Here is a 19,942-nt window from a genome sequence, read left to right as displayed (position 1 = left end):
CGGGCGGCAGCTCATGTGCCACAGAAATGGCTCTGCATGCCACAGGTTCACCATCCCGGTTGTATGCTATAGATTTTACGTAGTGACAAAAGATACAACATAGAAGACCCCCTATTATTGCCACAGAACAGCCTGCTAATATATCACCATTTGAAAGGTTTGTTATAATAGGTATATATATCCATATGTATTCAGTTGTGTCAACACTCAAGTGCTTGGCCTTCAAATTAAATACTTATCATAAAACCTTTGATTTCTAACCCTATTTTACTTCATCCAAAATTAGGACTATATCTGAAAGGCAAATAGGGAAAAGAGGGAGAATGTAATAGTTTGGGCTACAGTGGCTGAAATGAATTACGTAGGCTTGCAAATGTTTGCAATTCCAAAATTTTTCACCCTCCTTCTTTAAACAATTTAGTGCCTATAAAGGCCAAACAACAGATTAATTTCTTGGCAATAGATACAAAGTTATTTATTGAATGTGAAACAAGCCCGCCCACCCTCACATTTCAAGGTCTAGTATTGTACTGCAAAATATCAACTTAACAGTTAGCCCATTTATTATGAAATCTAGACTGCTGGCTTTTTCATAACAGTAAGTCTGAGCTTTTAACCATGCAGAGAAATGAACAGATGGTTAAGTAAACATTAATGGAGAAATGCTAAATGTTTCACTTTAGTCAGATACTGCCTAGAAATTGAACTGAAGCTTATTTTTAATCCCTGGCATGCTACAAGTGAGGCTTCATGGAGAATTGAGGGAAGTCTCCATACAAATCATAGGATAGGTAGCTCCAACCCCATATAGTCTTTGTTGAAAAGATGTCAACTTAGAATATATGTAGCAGAGTACAGAGTTGCAAATCTCCTTGTCATGGTTAAAACATATAGCAGGAATGAGAAATACAGTGTATTATCTCTCATGGCCAAAAGAAAAGGACGTTTGAAATTATAGTTCACCAACCATCTCTTTCAGTTACAAATCATACAGTAACAAATTCCATTTCTATAAGCCTTCTTCTAAATCTTCAATGCATTTGGAAGATATCATATATCAACTGAAAAATAAAGAATTTGCTTATATTTGTATTTCAGAAATACTTTCACAATCATTACATATATCATTGTGTGTGATATAGTGATTACTTGCCAGGCAACAAAAGTAGGCTATAACTAAAATAAAAGCTGAAATTCTCAGGCCCAATTATTACAGACATTATGGCCAAGCTAAAATTTGAGTCAGGGACTTTCTCGAAATATAACTAATGTTCTTTAATTACAACACTATTTAGGCTGCTTTGGAGAACTTCTTCTAAATCTTCATATACCATGTCATGCAAAGCCCTCTCCGTGCCTTCGTTTCCCCTGTAATCACAGCGTATTTAATATCCTTTATTGTTAGTATTTTCATTCTCGCAATACATGATATGAAATACTTTAATGTAATTATGTAATGGCAACTCTAAGCCGATCAAATGTCACATATCTACAATAAGTTTTGAAATATGGTAATTAGCATAGAAAGTACAAAGAAAAAAACACGCATCTGATCTGCAACATCTTAATTCAACAACCCGTGGCAGATGTTTGTTCCTTTTGTTTTGCTTCATAGAAAATTGGCCCTTGAAATGCTAGAGAATATGCCTGCCCATAGTTTCAAAGCCACTGCATTCAGCAGTTATGGAGAGGGTCCTAAATACCTCCTGCTACTAAGCTGGTATACAGGTCATCCTTACAACCACAATTGAGCCCAAAATTTCTGTTGCTAAGTGAGACAGTTCTTAAGTGAATTCTGTCCTGTTTTACAACCGTTCCTCCCACAGTTGTTAAGTGAATCACTGCAGTTATTAAGTTAGTAACACGGTTGTTAAGTGAATCTGGCTTCCCCGTTGACTTTGCTTGACAGAAGGTTGGAAAATGTAGTCACATGACCCCAGAATACTACAACTGTCACAAATACATGCCAGTTGCCAAGCGACTAAATTTTGATCACATGACTATGGGGAGGCTGCAAGTTGTAAGCATACAAAATGATCGTAAGTCACTTTTTCAAGGCCATTGTAACTTCGGTCATTAAACAAATGGTTGTAAATCAAGGACTACCTATATGTGCACACTCGAAATATGATCAGAAGAGTGGGACATAATTCTTAAACCATGGATGTCTATAAGCGAATAGTAGGCTCTCGTAAAGCTTTATTTTCCTGAAAGAAGAACTACAAGGTAGGCCAACAGCTCAGCAGTGAATAGGAAATAATATTAGATCCAATCTCAAAACCAGATGGAGCATCCAACGCATTACTAAAATGGCAGCTCTATCATTGTACATGATAAATTATTACTTCCCAGACAAGTAAGTAGGCTATAAATAAAATAAACTCAGAAATTCTCAGTCTTAAATGTTTGCCTGGTATAATTTAACAGATTTGTTCAGGCTACCTGAACTTTCAGATTCAAATGTAAAGTTTCAAAGTACGGACTGAGTATAAACATTCAGTTTATATTTTCAGGCTCTCTGGAATGATAAAATGTCCACAAACAAGGGGATATTGTTTAAATTTTTTCTCCCATCAAACACATGAAGTTAACTGCTCAAATAGTTTGGCAACGAAGTAAGAATCTGTTTTCCAATTACTCGTTTCACAACTGTTCTGCAAATATGACTTAAATTACTGTAATTATAGATAACCAAGCAACCTTTAATCTGATGTAATCTATAGAATGCAACATGCAATTTAAAGCTGATTGAGTTGAAAGCTAAAATACTCACACGAGGGGAATTTTTTCTGTTTTCGCCATATTTCGGTTAAAATGATATGCAGTTTTTTTTACACTGATATATAAGAAATACTGATTTTTCCTGAGTTTGAAAATAAAATAAATGATTTGACTTTAATACAATCAGTTCAGTTCTGGAATGACTGCCTATTCCACGGCTAATTAAATTTAGTCACAGAGCGGTAAAAAGGATCCTAAGAATATTAACATCCAAAGTTAACAAAGGGAAGTAATGAGATCACATTCATTTTATCACTTGAGGCAAAATGCTTGTAAAGGCCCAATACAGGTAGTCCTCAATTTACAACAGTTCATTTAGTGACCGCTCAGTTACAACGTCACTGAAAAAAGTGGCTTATGACCATTTTTCACACTTACGACTGTTGCAGCATCCCCATTATCACTTCAGGTGCTTGGCAACTGACTCATATTTATGACAGTTGCATTGCTCCAAGGTCATGTGATCACCTTTTGCAATCTTCTGACAAGCAATCTCAATGGGGATACCAGACTCATTTAACAACCGGGTTACTAACTTAACAACTGCAGTAAATCACTTAACAACTGTAGCAAGAAAGGTCATAAAATGTGGCAAAATTCACTTAACTAATGTCTCACTTAGCAGAAATTTGGACTCAACTGTGGCTGTAAGTCAAGGACTATCTGTACATTCTGCTAAACAGAAATGAGGAAACAGAAGACCCAAACAAATATAATTAAAGAAACTTAAAATACTTTAGCATTTTTTGTTATGCAAGATACCGGATTTGTATAAGCTCCGTAAGGTATAAAATTACTTTATACTGTGAAAGACAATTGATCTGTCTAGTCCAGGATCTTGTTCTTACTACAGAGCTCTCTATCAGATGGAAATGCCATCAGTTTTGGTATCCAGGATCCTTTAAGGATGATAATTTGCTACATTCTAGATAATTGTCTTAGTTGTGAATTTGTAGCATCGGAGACTATCCTTAGCTGTAAAGAATTATATCACAATGTATAGTCCAGAGGCCAGGATGAGTTTGGCAAAACCAAAAGAAAAAAACCAATAAATATGGCAAAAATTACTTACACACATAAACTGTTCTTTTAAGGCAGCCAGTATTAAACCTGATTTTCTCCATATTATGAAAACTTGCAAGACGGTTTTATAACCTTTCCAAAATGTGTGAATTTTTTTCTTATTAGAGAGCGCATGAACACACACAGACACAATTTGAGCAGAAAAATCAGATAAATATAAGGAAGAAAAACAAAAATCGGAGGTTGTTGGTTTTTTTAAACGCCTGGACAGAAATAAAATACTTACCAAAGGTTCTAGTTCCTTACGGTCTATGAGGTTGAGCTCTGTGACAAAATAATAAAAGTGCTTGTAACAGGTATTGACGTGGGCCTCAGCCCCCATGATTATGATGCGGTCAAAGTGATGGATGTAAACGTGTACAAACACCCGAAATAGCCTGCACAGGATCTTTTTGCAGATCTGGAGGAAGTTTTTGGGGAATGGCACACCTGTGAATAGACATGATTGACATTTTGTTAGCTGAAAGTATAACATTTTAAAGGATTTTTCTACTAAACTAGCCTATATGTATCCAAGTTTTTTCCAAGTGAATAACTGGCTCTGAATTGTTTCCACACAAAAGCTGAATAATACCTACGTGATATTTTCAGTGCTAGGGGAATATTGGTTTATTCTCTCAGGAATCAATTAATTTCCTCTCTTCCTTCTTCCCTCCCATCCTCTCTCTCTTATGGCCACCATCTCAAATAATATTATATACCTTTTAATGCATAATAATAGTTTTTGCTGGCGGTGGTTGTTTTAAATCAGTTTTCTTCTCAGAATGGTAACTATTTGGTTGGCTTTCTGGGTATTGGTTATTTCTCTCTGTGATTTTAATTTCATGATAGTAACAACATTCACCACTAACAAACGCAACAACTTGGCTCCTAAAATCTGCAACAATCCAAAAGAGTTTACTGCAACAGCATAGCATAAGCCTAAAACAGGTATTTTGAAAACCACATTTATCTCACAATATTTATAGACAACCCCAATTTGACTAACTGAGTAGTAACATGAGCAAATCAACATCTCTATAATTAAATTTATCACCGCATTTTCCATCATATTTCTTGGTAATCACTGCAGAGGAGATGCCCCTTACTTCCTCTTTCAACAAATATTTTATTTTATTTGTATTTTTTTTATCCCGCCTTTCTTATTTATATAGATCATTCAAGATGGTGAACATATCCAACACATCCTCTTCCTATTTCCCCAGAACAACAAGCCTGGTGAGGTTGGTTGAGCTGAAAGAGAATGACTGACCCAAAGTCATCCAATTGGCTTTCATGGTTAAGGTGAGACTTGAACTCATGGTCTCTAGCCTAATCACTAGATTAAACTGGCTCTCATATGCTGCAGCACGGGATAGAAATGGTTTAGAACTGCCCAAACTGATTGAGACAAAATGAGTAATCTTTGCCACCTAAATCACATTACGTCTGCAGTGCTCTCTTCAACTTTCCCTTCACACAGAAATATTTATATGGAGGTAGGAGGAAATTACATGGCCCATGATTTTTATTTTGTCTCCCTGTTGGGCAAACATAATCTGTATGCCACTGGTTGAATATCTTTTCTTCAAAATAAATAAAGGTAAGGTACTGAAATATGCTGAGGTAAATATTAACTTTAGGCTATCAACATATAGAAGCAGGATCTCTTCTAGCTCCCTGAGCATTGTAGTGAGCAGAACCAGTGCTCTGATCTTTTCTAATTTAATTTGCCTATCAGATACTGTATAGAAAGGATAAAAAATAAAATATAAAAAATAGTTAAAAACCAGAAAGCACAATATAAGACCCGTAAATAATAATACATAAATTAGCAATAAATTGCTTTAGTAATTCAAGTTCCAAAAGCCATTCATTAATAGTGTTATCAGCTCCTGACTTATACGTAGAGGGGAAGTTGCTCCTTCAGGTTAGTAATGTTGAATCTGTTTTTCAGATTTATGTCAGAGCACATAGGTGCTTTGCTAAGACTGCAATGGTGGTCCAAAGAATTTTAGATCAAATTTAGGGTGCTCTGACATATACATCTGAAAAAGAGATTGAACATTACTTTGAAGGCCCAAGAAGGAACCCTACAGTCACATTCTGAACCCAATGAACAGTATTCTCTGTGTTTTTCTGAAGGGTAGTTCCGTCAAAATATAATAACCCAGGAAGGAGGTAACCACTACATAGGTAATATAACCAGAATTGGCCTTTCTAGAAAGTGACACTGATGGCAAGTAATTCACAACTGTAAATATGCACTCCATGTTAATTTGATATTTGAAGAACAGCACTGGATCGAAGAAAATCTGCCAAATTAAGTGTCAACTCACGAAGCATGCCTGACCTGCTCTCGAGTTGTCATAGGCAAGGGGGATGGGGAATCAAATCTCGTAGCTGCATTGAGGAACTTGCATTTCAGTCAAAACAAAGCACATTCCAGCCAGCAATGTCAAGGTCATCTCCACGGAGACCCACAGTGGCTGGAGGGAGGGACTTTTACAACCCACGAAATTGCTTCGTGGGGAATGTTTTTTCTTATTAGAAAGGGGAGGGGGAAACAGGATCAGAGCCAAAGCGCAAATTAAGTGAGGTCAGAGTTGGTTTCATTTGGTCCGTGATGACATGTAGCTCCTAATAAATAACTGAATTTCTTTTGAAGCTTGGCCTGAGGCTCATGATTTAATTAGGGCATTGGCCAGAACTCTGAGACTAAGTAGGTTTCTTCAAGAGAAGAGAAGCTGCATTAAGGGCAGATGTAGTCCCATTCATATGAATAATGTTTCCCCCAACTACCAAAGTCATGGTATCTTGTCTGAATTCAGTTTAAGCCTGTTATATATTTCATCCAGTTTGCAATATGGCCCAAGTAGCAGTCCATCAAGGAAACAACAGACACGATAAACATGGAAAAGAGAAACGTCATCCACACAGAGGTGACATCCAGCTTGACATACCCTGATGACTCTATGCAGTGGCTTCATATTGAAAAAGCAGTGAGGACCATCATTTGATATCTTCCCTCAATTTAGGAGTGGAATTATGACAAAGTTATGCCTTCAGGCTCAATTCTCTTAAGTGGATAGAAGGATATTGTAATTGATTGTAAAATCGTTGCCAGAAGATCCCAGAGGCTTGTTTTGCCTTTCTAATGATTAAAAATAAAAATGTAGATTGGACAATTCAGAAAGATAGTGATTAAAAACCTTGAAAATGAAGTTTTCATCCCAAAGGCTATGTTGGACTAATGTACATACAGTATGTCCCATCTCATGTAGCCAAAAGTCAAGAAAGAATGACCAACAGACCCTAGAATGAAGGCAATTAAGCAAAGTTTTATTTATAAAAATACTAATAAAAGCAATACTGGTAGTCTGCAGGTTACAACCACAATTGAATCCAAGTTGCTAATCTGTTTAGTGAGTTTGCCCCATTTTATGATCTTTCTTGCCACAATTGTTAAGTGAATCATTGCATGTATTAAGTTAGTAATACGGTTGTTAAGTGAATCTGGCTTCCCCATTGACTTTGCTTGTCAGAAGGTTGCAAAAGGTGGTCACATGACCCCAGGATACTGCAACTGTCATAAATATGAACCACTTGACAAGCATCTGAATTTTGATCATGTGACCATGAGGATGCTGCAATGGTCATAAGTGTGAAAAATGGTCAGATGTCATTTTTTTCAGTGCTGTTATAATTTTGAACAGTCACTTACTGTTGTAAGTGAAGGACTACCTGTATACTCAGACGGGGAGCTGTATCATGACTAATATTCATATTTGGGGTCTTTAATATACACCTTAATAGCCCTGGGGTTCCCCCTCCCATCTGGCACATAGAACGAACCTCAGGGTTAGAGATCACAATTTGGTATTTAGCTTTTTATATCAGCAAAAACATGTGGGAATTGAGGAAGTAATACTTGCTCCCTATGTTGAGTGAAGGAAATTGATTAGGGGGAAGAGGAACAGGAAGATGGTTACATAACTAGCCAGAGGAAGAGGCCCAAGTTGTTAGAATGAGACTGGTGATCTAGTTAGTGAGTGGAAAGGCTAAAAGGGGCCAGCCACAAGCTCATTATCGGTACTTTGCAGCACGGGTCAAAGAGTCAGCATGTGAGTTCCTTGGGGAAAACAGGAAAGCAGCAAGAAGAGGTTAGGTTGGCCATGCAAGAATTCACGGGCAGAATTGGATATCGGAGTTCTAATCCAATACATTTAGAAAGCAGTCTTTAAACACCACACCACAGTGCTCCCACAGAAAGTAGATCACAATGTTTTTTTTAACATGGTCCATAGAAAGTAGATAACAGTATTTTTCTTCACATGGTCTTCTTACTGTGTGAATAGGGTTATTCCAGATATTGAGTTTCCCTGAAAATAAGACTGGGTCTTATATTAATTTTTGCTCCAAAAGACGCATTAGAGCTTATTTTCCAGTTCGGTCTTATTTTCAGGGAAATATGGTACTAAATGTGTCTGTCTGTCTGACAGTCTTAACTGGTTTGGAGTCTACAGATACCCTGAAGGTACAGATAAACTTCCAAGTCTTTCAACACTCTAAAAAGATGCAAATGACCAGCTGTCTGCAAGGAGTATAAATCCTTCCATTCCTCACTATCCTGTCAGAGCTGAAGAAGCTTCTTGGATAAGAAGCGACATATCTTCAAAGAAAAAACAAGAAAGCCCAGTTGCCACCTGAAAAAGCACCTTTGGGTTAACTGAGTTTGATTGGGGGGGGGGGTAGGGCTTATGTTATGAGCATCCTTAAAAATCAAAAATCAAGCTAGGGTTTATTTTCCAGTTGGGTCTTATTTTGGGGGGGACATAGTAAATTGCCTTCATCACGATCCTGAGAAGTTGTAGCACAGAAATATGAGCAAGAACGCAAGACAATGGACTCTGCTTAGGAACTGTTGATTTCACGTTAAGATACTTATTTCATACTTTTCAAAAATCAGTAATAAAGAAAAATGTCATTCAATGAAGATTTATATACAGGTAGTCCTCAACTTACAACAGTTCATTTAGAGGTAGTTCAAAGTTACAACCATACTGAAAAATGTGGCATGACTATTTTTTCACACTTATGGCCATTGCAACATCTCCTCGGTCACATGATCAAAATTCAGATGCTTGGCAACTGACTTATATTTATAACGGTTGCAGTGTCCAAGAGTCACTTGATCATCTTTTGCGACCTTCTGATAAGCAAATGGGAAAGCCAGATTCACTTAGCAAGTATGTCACTAACTTAATAACTGCAGTAATTCACTGAACAACTATGGCAAGAAAAGTCGTAAAATGGGGGCAAAACTTAACAAATGTCTCACTCAGCATCAGAAATTTTGGGCTCAATTGTGGTTGTAGATTGAGGACTTTAAACTGGCTTTAGAAAAAGCTGAGGAACATGAGACTTTATTGTTGATTCATTTTGGGTAATCGAGAAAGCTAAACAATACCAAAAAAAGGTCCCTATATACTTAATAGATTGTAGAAAATTAGGAATCCCAAAACATCTCACTGTCCTAATGAGGAACCTATGTCCAGGTCGACCTTGGGTTGTGACTAGCCTTTCTGGTTAGGAACAGATTATCATGGAGAAAAATCTATGTGGTTCCTAAGAGATGACACTAACTTGATACCACACAATCAACGCATAGTAATTTTTGGTATGGCTTAAAATCTTGAAAACTAGCAAATAGAATTCATCAACCTTAATTTGGATAAACATTTGGATAAAAAAAAATCTTAAATACAAAATCCAATATTTTTCATTCAATTAGAAGTCAATTCTCTCTTGAGCTGACCTCAGTTTATGACAGCTTCATACTTTACATCTATGTAACAGTAGCAATGTCACTTATATACCGCTTCACAGTGCTTTACAGTCCTCTCTAAGAAGTTTACAAAGTCAGTATTGCCCCAACAATCTATTTTTCTTGTTGATGAAAAAGGTCAACTCTTCCTTTTTTCAAGCTGTCTATATGTCTAAATTAGACCTGAAATTTTTTCTGGTCTCCTACCAAAGTCCAACCCTTTTTAGATTTTTGAAAACTGCCAAAATTGGTAAGATTCTTCCACCTAGCAGGAGCTGGCATGCAATTACATTATTCAAATTTAAATAAAAAGACTGATGTTAAGGTAAGTGAAATTATTGTTTGGTTGTATAACAGAATTCACTTTAATACTGATCTTACCTGTAATTATTATGGTTAGAAGTAAGTCAAACAGAAAGTTTAAGAAATTTTCAGCAGTCTACATTTGGAAGAAAATTACCCTTTAAAAGTATTTCATATTATGGCCTTTCTTTTTCTTTACTAAAAATCCATGCTGGTCCACAGCCTTACACACATGCCACATATTCTGCTTTCCCAATGCTTCACAGGGGGGAAAATGATATTTAAATGATTTGACTTATAAAGAAAGAAACATCTAACATATTGTAAAAGAAGAAATAATTTTACAGGCAGGCACTGGAGCGTGGACAATTAAAGCATTAAATGAGCTCATAAAGCTATAATTATTAAAGAAGAAATAAAAAGGGGATTTGGGAAAAAATTGTGCTAGTAGCTACTTGCTTAAATAGAGCAAAGGAATGTATTACTGGATGAATGATTTGGCTCTGATTCAAGCAGTGTTACCAAGTCATCTCCTGAATAAGGGAGTATAATAGAACAAACTCTGCAAAACTGGAGTTTACAGTGTGAAGCTCTAGGTTGGGTTCTTTTAAACTGCCATTTATATTTAGAAATAGCCCACCATCATATACAAGCAGTCCACCTATGCATTTCAGAGTCTTACAACTCTTATTTTCTTGCAAAAATAATGGGTGGGCCTGGAAGGATCCTAAAGGTTATCTTCATATGAAGAACACAATAATCCTTATAAAACATCTGTATAACTAAGGCAGCTTGTTCCACAAACAACTTTTTGTTGTGCGGGACGGGACTGTAATTCCCATTATTCTATTCATTACTATAGCATCTGGAAATCATAGGGACAAATGACTTCCTTCCATGAAGGAAGACTGAACTGACCACTTAATTTCAACTATCATATGGAGTGCTCAACAATCTAGAAAGTAAGCAGAAAGCCAAGTTGAAGTGTTTCATAAATGTCTAAAGTTTGAGGCATGATATACACCATGGAAACTGAATTAATCATTTCCATCAAGGAAATACTAAAGGACCCCAGGATCCATTAAAAGCAGCTTTCATGGGAAGCACTTCACACACACACTGATAGTCACAATGGCTTGTTTGCGGGGTATCTTGTAAAATGTGGTTTTAATATAGCAGAGATTTACAATTTCAGTTGGCTTGGACCTCATCAGGTTTTGAGCTATAAATTGAAGGCTGCTGGGATCTTTAAGGCTTATGGCACAGATTTTAAAGACAAAAATCTGTGCCTTATGCATTTGCAAGGCTTTAGTCATCCATTTGGCTTCTTAAAACCTCTAAGCACTATAAATCTACCAATCGTCCAAAATGATTGGCTCTTAGGGAGGTGCTGCAGTTCACAAAAGAGTCTGATGAGCTGCATTTTTGCAATTTTCATTGAGTGATTTTCAAACTGGGCTCTGTGGAACTCCCAATAGATAATCTGTCACAAAGCCTTCCCAAATTTGTCCAGTAGAGAACACTAACTACCAGTCCACAATTGGAAAAGTTTGAGAAAACACTCATCAAGAAGTAACCAGGTTGGGGAAAACTGTTTTATACATTAATTTTACATAACGCTCTGTGCTTAGAACTCTATTCAATAATCAACATAGGAGATGGCATTTCTACTTTTTCTCTCTCTTCAAAACAGAGTCAAAGGAGAAAAGTAGAGAAGTATAAGGAAAACAGACTCTCCTGATGAGAGATTACACCAGAGGTCTCCAAACTTGGGCAACTTTTAAGACTTTTGGACTTCAATGCTATATGCTGGCTGGAGAATTCTGGGAGTTGAAGTCCACCAGTCTTAAAGTTGCCAAGTTTGGGATCCCTGGATTACACCATTGCAGAATTAGCGTGGAAACAAAGTTAAGCTGACATTGCAATGTTGAATGTGCAAGACTGAAGAAAACCCAAATGCAACTGGTGAATTTCAAGAATGGAAGCTAACACATTCTCTTCCCTTTTTCATAAGCCACAGTTTGAAAAGGACTCCTTCCTTATAGCTGCCCCTTGGGAACCTTCTGTCCCGAAAAGCAGAGCAAGCTTCCAAACCAGATGTTTCAATTTATCTCAGCATTCAATTTATCTTATCTGTGTCCTAAACGCCAAAACAAACAACTCCAGTGATGCAGGACTCGGTTTCTCCTAAAATAATGTAACAGCTGCAAATGGTTAGGTAAACTGGACTACCTATTAATTATCTGCAACCTTCCAGATGTTGAAGTTTCTGCAATGGTCCAGTTGGAAAAATAAAAAGGAAAACAGGCTGGTGTAGTAATATAACCTGCGTACACACACCAATCTGTTTCATATGAACATTATTATGACTAGCAGAATTTTGCCTCCTTAATACTGTTCAAATTAATCTAGCTGCTAGCACATGATTGCTTCATAATGCATATAAAGGTAAAGGTTTTCCCTATCCAGTCATGTCTGACTCTAGAGGGCAGTGCTGATCTCCATTTCTTAGCTACAGGAGCCAGGATTATCCGAAGAGATTTCTGTGGTCATGTGGCCAGCTATGCCAAGGTGCACAGAATGCTATATACTCAAATAGAATTGTGGACTAACATAAAGCTTTGGAAGATAGCAAGTTGAAAAAGGCCATTTTACCAAATTTCAGAATATCTGAAGGGAACTAAATTCAGATTTCTTGTACTATAGCCTAAATAGAAAGAAATGGTATATCAAATATAACAAAAGGCATCATTTATTTCATAACCCGAGGGCCATATTAAGGTTGCACAGGCATTGCTGCCAAAACATATTTGTTAAGTTGCACGCAGGAAACAATAGATGATTAGACTCAGAAATTGTTCTGAGAGCCAGTTTAATCTAGTGGTTAAGGTATCAGGCTAGAAACCAGGAGACTGTGAGTTCTAGTCCCACTTTAGATATGAAACCCTGCTGGGTGACTTTGGCCAGTCACTGGCTCTCAGCCCAATGCATCAGACAGGGTTGCTGTTGTGGATAAAATATCTTGAGGGGCAAACATCTTGCTCTCATGAGTACTTTGAATTTGAGGTTTTAATGTTTTCTACAGTTTTTAATGCTTCCTACTGTTTTTATTGTTTTTAGTTTGAATTTTTTAATTAAAAATAAATAAATTGTAGTTTTCTGGATTGCAAGCTGCCGAAAGTCATTTACTGAGATGGGCAACTAAGGAAATCGAACAAATAAATAAATCAATAAAATAGGGGGGAGGAAGGAGTATGAGTTATTGAATTATTTATAAGATAACAAAGGCAGAATACAAATAATACATTCTCAGAAAGGGAAAAGTGAAGATTCCATGCCTTTGTTGGACCATCACACTGGTATAAAAAGCCAATAACATAATCTGAATAACACAATGTGAATGAAAGAATAGATTATCCATCAGAATAACCAGGGTAATCTCAGTATATCATCTTCTCTAAGGTCAATATACTTCCTTCCTTTCTTCAAGCTACTTGCTTGAAACCAAGTAGCCACCACTTTCTTGGTATCTTATCTAAACATGGGAGGTTAAAAATCTGTCTATAACTGCCCATTTCCAAAATATCAAATGCAGAGAAAAATGTATGAATCAAAAATGATCTGCCCTTCCTAAAAGATGCTGTTTAATTAGTTACAATACTCCCTTCATTACCAATTAACCTCTGAGAAATGCTACTGGGAATATTATACCTTCACAAAATGCAAGCTTCACATCCCTGATATGCATGAATAGGTGTAGTTTACCTCACAGGAACCCATAATGTCACTTTAGCCTATTACATCATGTGATGTAGTTACCTTGCCCATTATATAACTTGATCCTACCATTTTAGGTTTTACTAATCACATCACTTTAAAATGCTAAGCCCTGACAACAAGAAGAATTGAGGGTATTAAGGTGGTATAAATGAAAGCTTACTTCTGAAGGGATACTGTGTCTTCTTATTTCCTAGCAAAAAATGTCACACATTTTTTCTTTAAAATGTCTTATTTGTTTTGCGCATTCGTTATCTTTTAACTAAAACATGTAATTGCTTTTTGTGGATTTTACACAAATGTTACACAGTCAGTTGTAATACATACCATTGTTACAAAGGACAGAATATGAAACAACTTTAGAACACAACTTTGGAGCAAGGCAGCAATCATTCTACTTACATGTGTTTATTGCTTTAAATCAGGGGGCATTTTGGTTATGGCCTATATTAAGCCAGATGCGGGTTAGATTTTGATACCTGGAATGCAGTTACAGCACTACAGAGCAAATAGGTGTGTGTGTGTGTGTGTGTGTGTGTGTGTATATGTATGGCAGTGGAGTTGATAGAGGAAGGCAGAATGAGTAAGTCATATCTAGAAGGCTGTATGTGTTACTTGTGAAGGATAGCCTTAAATGAGATTTGTGCAGCGTAGCAAATCAGATTTCAAAACTGACAGACGAAATACACTTACTTGTAAGATGCTGATCTCTTGGATTTTACATCTATAAGCAAATGTTCCAAAAAGTACTATTCAGAATCATCTACTTTATAGCTAAATATAACATTTTACAGGCATGTTGAATAATGCAATATGTCCAAAGTTTTGTTCAATTATTCTCCCACAATACCAGTATATTACAATAACATAATTACCTGTGGAGGCATAATGGGTTCTAAGTACAAGATACATTCATCATGAACAATAGACTGTTGTTGCAAATAATTTTGTAACCAGTTGCTTTAACACAAAAGGTACAACATTCTTGTGTAACATAGCTTGCCAAGAGATGTCAGGTCAAACAAACATGAGTGGGTACTCTTATAAAGTTTCCATTGTTCAATTACTATAAAATTAAATTCCTAATGTGCATTACATTAGCATTACATTCCTAATGTGCACATTCCATAATTGTCCCCAATCACTCTCTGATATGTAAAACAATTCTTTTCCCATTTATTTTTCATCTAGTTACAGATATTCACAGATACTAGGACAATACTAAAAGCCATAGTAATATTGATCAGACTGGGCAGATGGAAATGAAGAGTTTGGAATGAATTATGGTCTATATTGAAATTCAAAATTGTCCACACTACAGCCATCTCTCTCCCTCTCCCTTATACCAGAGTGTACCAAAAGTCAAGTTCCACAATTTAAATTACATTAAATGTTCAAATCGGTTGCCATTTTCTTCCAAACACTTTCTTACTCATTTGATGCAAGATCTATGAGCATTCCTAAAGGCAATAATGTTTTATCTGAAGTAAATAAATGAATAAATACATAAGATATTGTAGTTGGACTCTGGGACACCCTAAATATATAATTTACATGTTCCTGAATTGTTTCAGAATCACAATAGCTCATTTTGATATAGAAAAAAAATATGTTCCTAGGAAGAAATGAAAATTAATCCACATTCCCACATAATATATAATTATATATAATAATATATAAGAGCAATGCAGATTGTAATCAAAGTTCAAAAATAATTACAATATATAATTTTCCCTTTTTAAATAATCTGGCAGGTGTTTCCAGGGATTTTCTTCCATTCATTTCACTATCCAATAATTTCTTAGAAAAACTCTCTAGCTTGATAGACAAAGAGTATTTCAAGAATCATCATTCACTTTGAACATTGTCAAAGAGCACACAAGATTAAAAACTCTAGCATATCCCTGCAGTAAATTGCAAGCTGAGTAAATACAATCAGTCACCTCATTAACGACTCCTTCATCCTTGTTCTCCGCAAAGCATTTGTAAAACAAATGTGTGGGTCATTAAGTGTGCTTGGGGTGCCTAGGGGTTGACCCTGTGTAGGCACAATCCCACATGCCTCAAGTTTCCCAAGGCTTCCCCACATCCTGTGAGAAAATTGCAAACAAAAATGGATCCCGCATACAAAGCAGCTAAAAAGTAAGGCTATGATAAATTTAAGTCTACTTAAAACGATATAGAGCTTCAGTTATGCAACTGTTCTTAAGTAATAGCATGCATCAGAGGTGGTATTCAGTAGGTTCTGACCAGTTCTGGAGAACCGGTAGCGGAAATTTTGAGTAGTTTAGAGAACCAGCAAATACTACCTCTGACTGGAGATTTTACAGTATCCTTTCCCTGCCACGCCCATCAAGCCACACCCACAGAACTGGTAGTAAAAAAAGATGGATCCCGCCACTGGCATGCATACACACACACATACACACACAAATATTAAACAAATTTAATTTCTTTAAAATGCTTTTTGGCAGTTTATTCTATTTAAGTGATTTACTCAATTGAGGCATTTGTTATTTGGATTATTCATTCTTATGTTTTGCTGTTTCTAGAGTTCCTTGTCAATTAACAGAATATACCAAAAATTCTTTGGAACATGTTGACAAACCGCCACAAAATGTCGTCTTCACTAGGATGGTTTTGATTTAAATTAAGTTGATTTAAATCATGATTTAAATCATGATTTAAATCACTAGTAAAAAGGCTTGATTTTCATCAACTAGATTTAAATCATAATCTTTAAAGAGCAACTGTCATCTCTGTCCCGCAGTAGCTCCTCCTCTGACCCACTATTGGACTCATGGACAGTCCCAATATTGCAGAATATACGCTGAATAAACTAAATTATTGATGTATCTTAAATAGAAAACAATCTTAAGAAATATTTTTACTACAAAAGCATTTTATTAAAACAAATTTGATAAAAATAAAAAAAATCCAATTTAAATTTTAAAAAATCAGTTTTTTTAAAAAACGTCAATTTTTATCCATCCTGATCTGCACTGGAAGGAAATTTGAAAAATGAGGGGTTATGACAGCTGTTCTGCATCTACTTGCTAAGAGAGGTAGATTATCTTATCTATTTGCACAATAAAAATGAAAGCTTTTTTCAAGGTCTGAGCAAACATGTTCCAGTAATAAAAAGCAACCATCAACTAGCATCTTCTAACTGCTGATGATTTTTCTTCTCTCCCTTTTTAAATTTAAGTCATAAAATTCAGCTGTATATAAGTATGATTAATAAATAAATAAACTCTGCACTACTATTAGTACTTGCCATAGATGCATAGAACTTGCTTTCTTTTTATAGTTAACTGGAGAACAGAAATTCTGCTGTGCCAATAATATTCCTATTGCAAAATCTGAGACACCAAAAAAACAAAAAGAGGAAGAAATGGAGGAACAGGGATCAAGATGGCAAGCTGTGCATACACACACACATATTCCCAAAGTGATCCCAGATTTTTTTAAATTTTATCCTATTTTTATTTTGTTTTAATTTATTGTACTTCATTTTCTAAACCCCTTCTCAATGAACACAGTTGAACTAACTGCACAGATTAATTTTTAATAGTAAGCATTTTCAACCATCATATGGTCCATGCCAGAGAATGGCTTCTGTTCAACCATCAGTAATTATTGCTCCAAAATTAATGCCACGGAAACTGACAGACTCTCAAAATTAGTTCTGATAGAACAAACAAAATCTCAATTAAATGCCCTTTGGATTACACAATTGGCAAATTACATTCAGAGCTGTGGCCTCCCTGTATTTTAGACAACTGTGTAAAAGTGTAAAAGATTGCTGTGCAAGAAATCCTGGATAGCAGAAATTCTAAAATCACATACAACACTTTATAAGAATAAACCAGTTCCATTGAGATCTAACTATGAGTCCGATTGGGATACACTGTAGGAATTATCCTTTTCATTTCATCTGTCTCTTATACATGTAGTTCTCAACTAACAACAGTTCGTTTAATGACCGAAGTTACAACAGCATTGAAAAAAGTGAGTTATGACTGTTTGTCACACAATCATTGCAGCATCCTCCTTGGTCACATGATCAAAATTCAGACATTTGGCAACTGACTCATATTTATGATGGTTGCAATGTCCCTGGGTTATGTGGTCAACCTTTTGCAAGCTTTTGTCAAGCAAAGTCAACAGGGGAGGCCAGTTTCATTTAACAACCCTGTTACTAACTTAATAACTGTAGTGATTCACTTTACAACTGTGGCAAAAAAGGTTGTAAAATGAGGGAAAACTCATTTAACAAATGTCTCACTGATAGTCCTTAACTTATGACCACAATTGAGCCCAAAATTTCAGTTGCTAAAATTTTGGGATCAATTGTGGTGGTAAGTCGAGGACTATCAGTATTCCACTTTTACATATGGTTTTATTATCTAATGTTTTGTGTTTTATTCTGTATTTTGATACAGCCTAATCAACAATAATATTCACTAGTATTAACTATCCAACGGTTATTGTTGGGGATGGGCAGATAATAGCAAGAAAAAGAAGAACCAAATTAAGAGTAAAAAAAAAAATTAAGAACAAACCTTTTGGAATATGCACTTTGTCCTGGTAGACCTCAAAAGACACAACTGCCTGAACCTAATTCTGTTCCCACTGCAGAGCAAATCATTAAACTGGATCATTGGGACATAACATCACCTGAAATACCATCCATCCTTGTCATTCTACTTTATCTACACGTAAAATGACTATGTATCTTTTATACGTAAAGAACTGTAAAATTGTATTTATTACTTGTATCCCACCTTTATTTTTTTAACAAACAACTCAAGGCAGCAAACATATCCAACATATTTTATTCACAACAACCCCGTGTTGGGCTGAGAGTGAGTGACTGGCTCAAAGTCATCTGAGTGGCTTTTATAGCCAAGGTGCGACCTGAACTCAAGTCTTCTGCTTTCTAGCTTGATGCCTTAATTGCTAGACCAAACTGCCTCTCATAGCTTCTAATGCCAGTATTCTGATTCCCCCCCCCCACCCCGGTAACCACAATTAAATATTGGCTCCCTTCACACATCCTACTTAGCTGTTGCTCATTTTAAGCACGGTTTGTTTAACAAGGCTTGATTTACACATTATGCAACAACAAAAATAAGCAAACCACACTGTAAATAACTGTGCAAGCGAAATCCTTAGCATCAGTGTTAACCATCACTTTAGCAGAAAGGCTAGAGAGAAGTGATTCACAATCAGTTTCTACCTGAACTCAGGATCAAAAGTCTAGGCACCCAAATAAATTTCGAAAGTTGAAAAGCCTTTTTGCGGTGGGGACAAAACATTCGTCCCCCCATTGCCCTATTATTGATCTGGATACGCTTTTCCTGCAGCTGGTCTTTATAAACAGAAATTACAGGGAAACAAAACCAAAACTGTGCTTTTCTACTGTACAGATGAAACTGGTAATGTGTAACACTGAGACTTTTGTAGTTAGCATTTTTTATGCCCTAGAATGACATAATTTCTTTCTTTTCAAGCAGCCGATGTGGCATACATGACTAACAGATATGTATCAGCAAGCAAGTCTAACATTCTTCGTGGGTTTCTAATTTGTATGGTTAATGCTGGCCTGTTTGTATTTGGTTCATTTGCAACAGGCTGGCTAAACTGCATGTTATGCAAACCGCTTGCAAATTTATGCATCTCAAACACATAGCCTTTGGCTTGCCAAGTACTTGCCAAGCAAAGTATCGAACCAGCACTACAAACACACCTATTTCTCTGCCCAGCTTGCTTGCTCAAGATGGCAAACATCAGGGGTGTCAAACTCAAAGGCCCGGGGGCTGGATCTGGCCCATGGAGTACTTAGATCTGGCCCGCAGGGTCACCCTGGAAACAGTGAAGGACTAGCCTGCAGTACTTCTGCTCTCCCGAGCTCTGTTTTCACTTGGTTGCAGGAGGCCGTGGCAGTTGAAAACAGAGCTCAGGAGCCCATTTTCACTGGCAGAGCGCTTGGTCTGCCACAGGCGCCCCTGACAGGCAGGTGGATCAAAACAATGCAATAAAGGTTAAATCTCTATTGAAATTAACTGTTTCTGCTGCCCTTCCACTGCATGCATTTTTAACCTCAGGCAACTGCCAAGCTGCAATATCTTGTTTCTTCTTCCAGCAAGAAGTCAATTGTCAGCTGAGACAAGGGCCCATTAAATTTAA

At 36.4% G+C, this 19,942-nt stretch overlaps 1 protein-coding gene across 3 annotated transcripts in view; it reads right to left on the bottom strand.

Moving 5' to 3' along the window:
• MOB3B (MOB kinase activator 3B) overlaps positions 1-19,942 on the bottom strand; it is a 92,222-nt gene that overhangs the window by 5,011 nt on the left and 67,269 nt on the right. For all 3 annotated transcript variants that reach the window (XM_087926548.1, XM_087926547.1, XM_087926550.1), the window contains exon 3: positions 4,091-4,293. In XM_087926548.1, the coding sequence (XP_087782674.1) occupies positions 4,091-4,293 (203 nt within the window). The remainder of the gene's footprint in view (positions 1-4,090; positions 4,294-19,942) is intronic.

The sequence above is a fragment of the Pseudonaja textilis genome, chromosome 2, assembly GCF_049901715.1.
Source record: "Pseudonaja textilis isolate UNSWEBS1 chromosome 2, rPseTex1.2, whole genome shotgun sequence".
Classification (NCBI taxonomy): Eukaryota; Metazoa; Chordata; class Lepidosauria; order Squamata; family Elapidae; genus Pseudonaja; species Pseudonaja textilis.
The sequence above is the reverse complement of the archived record's forward strand: the minus strand, read 5'-3'. Positions and strand labels throughout refer to the sequence as shown.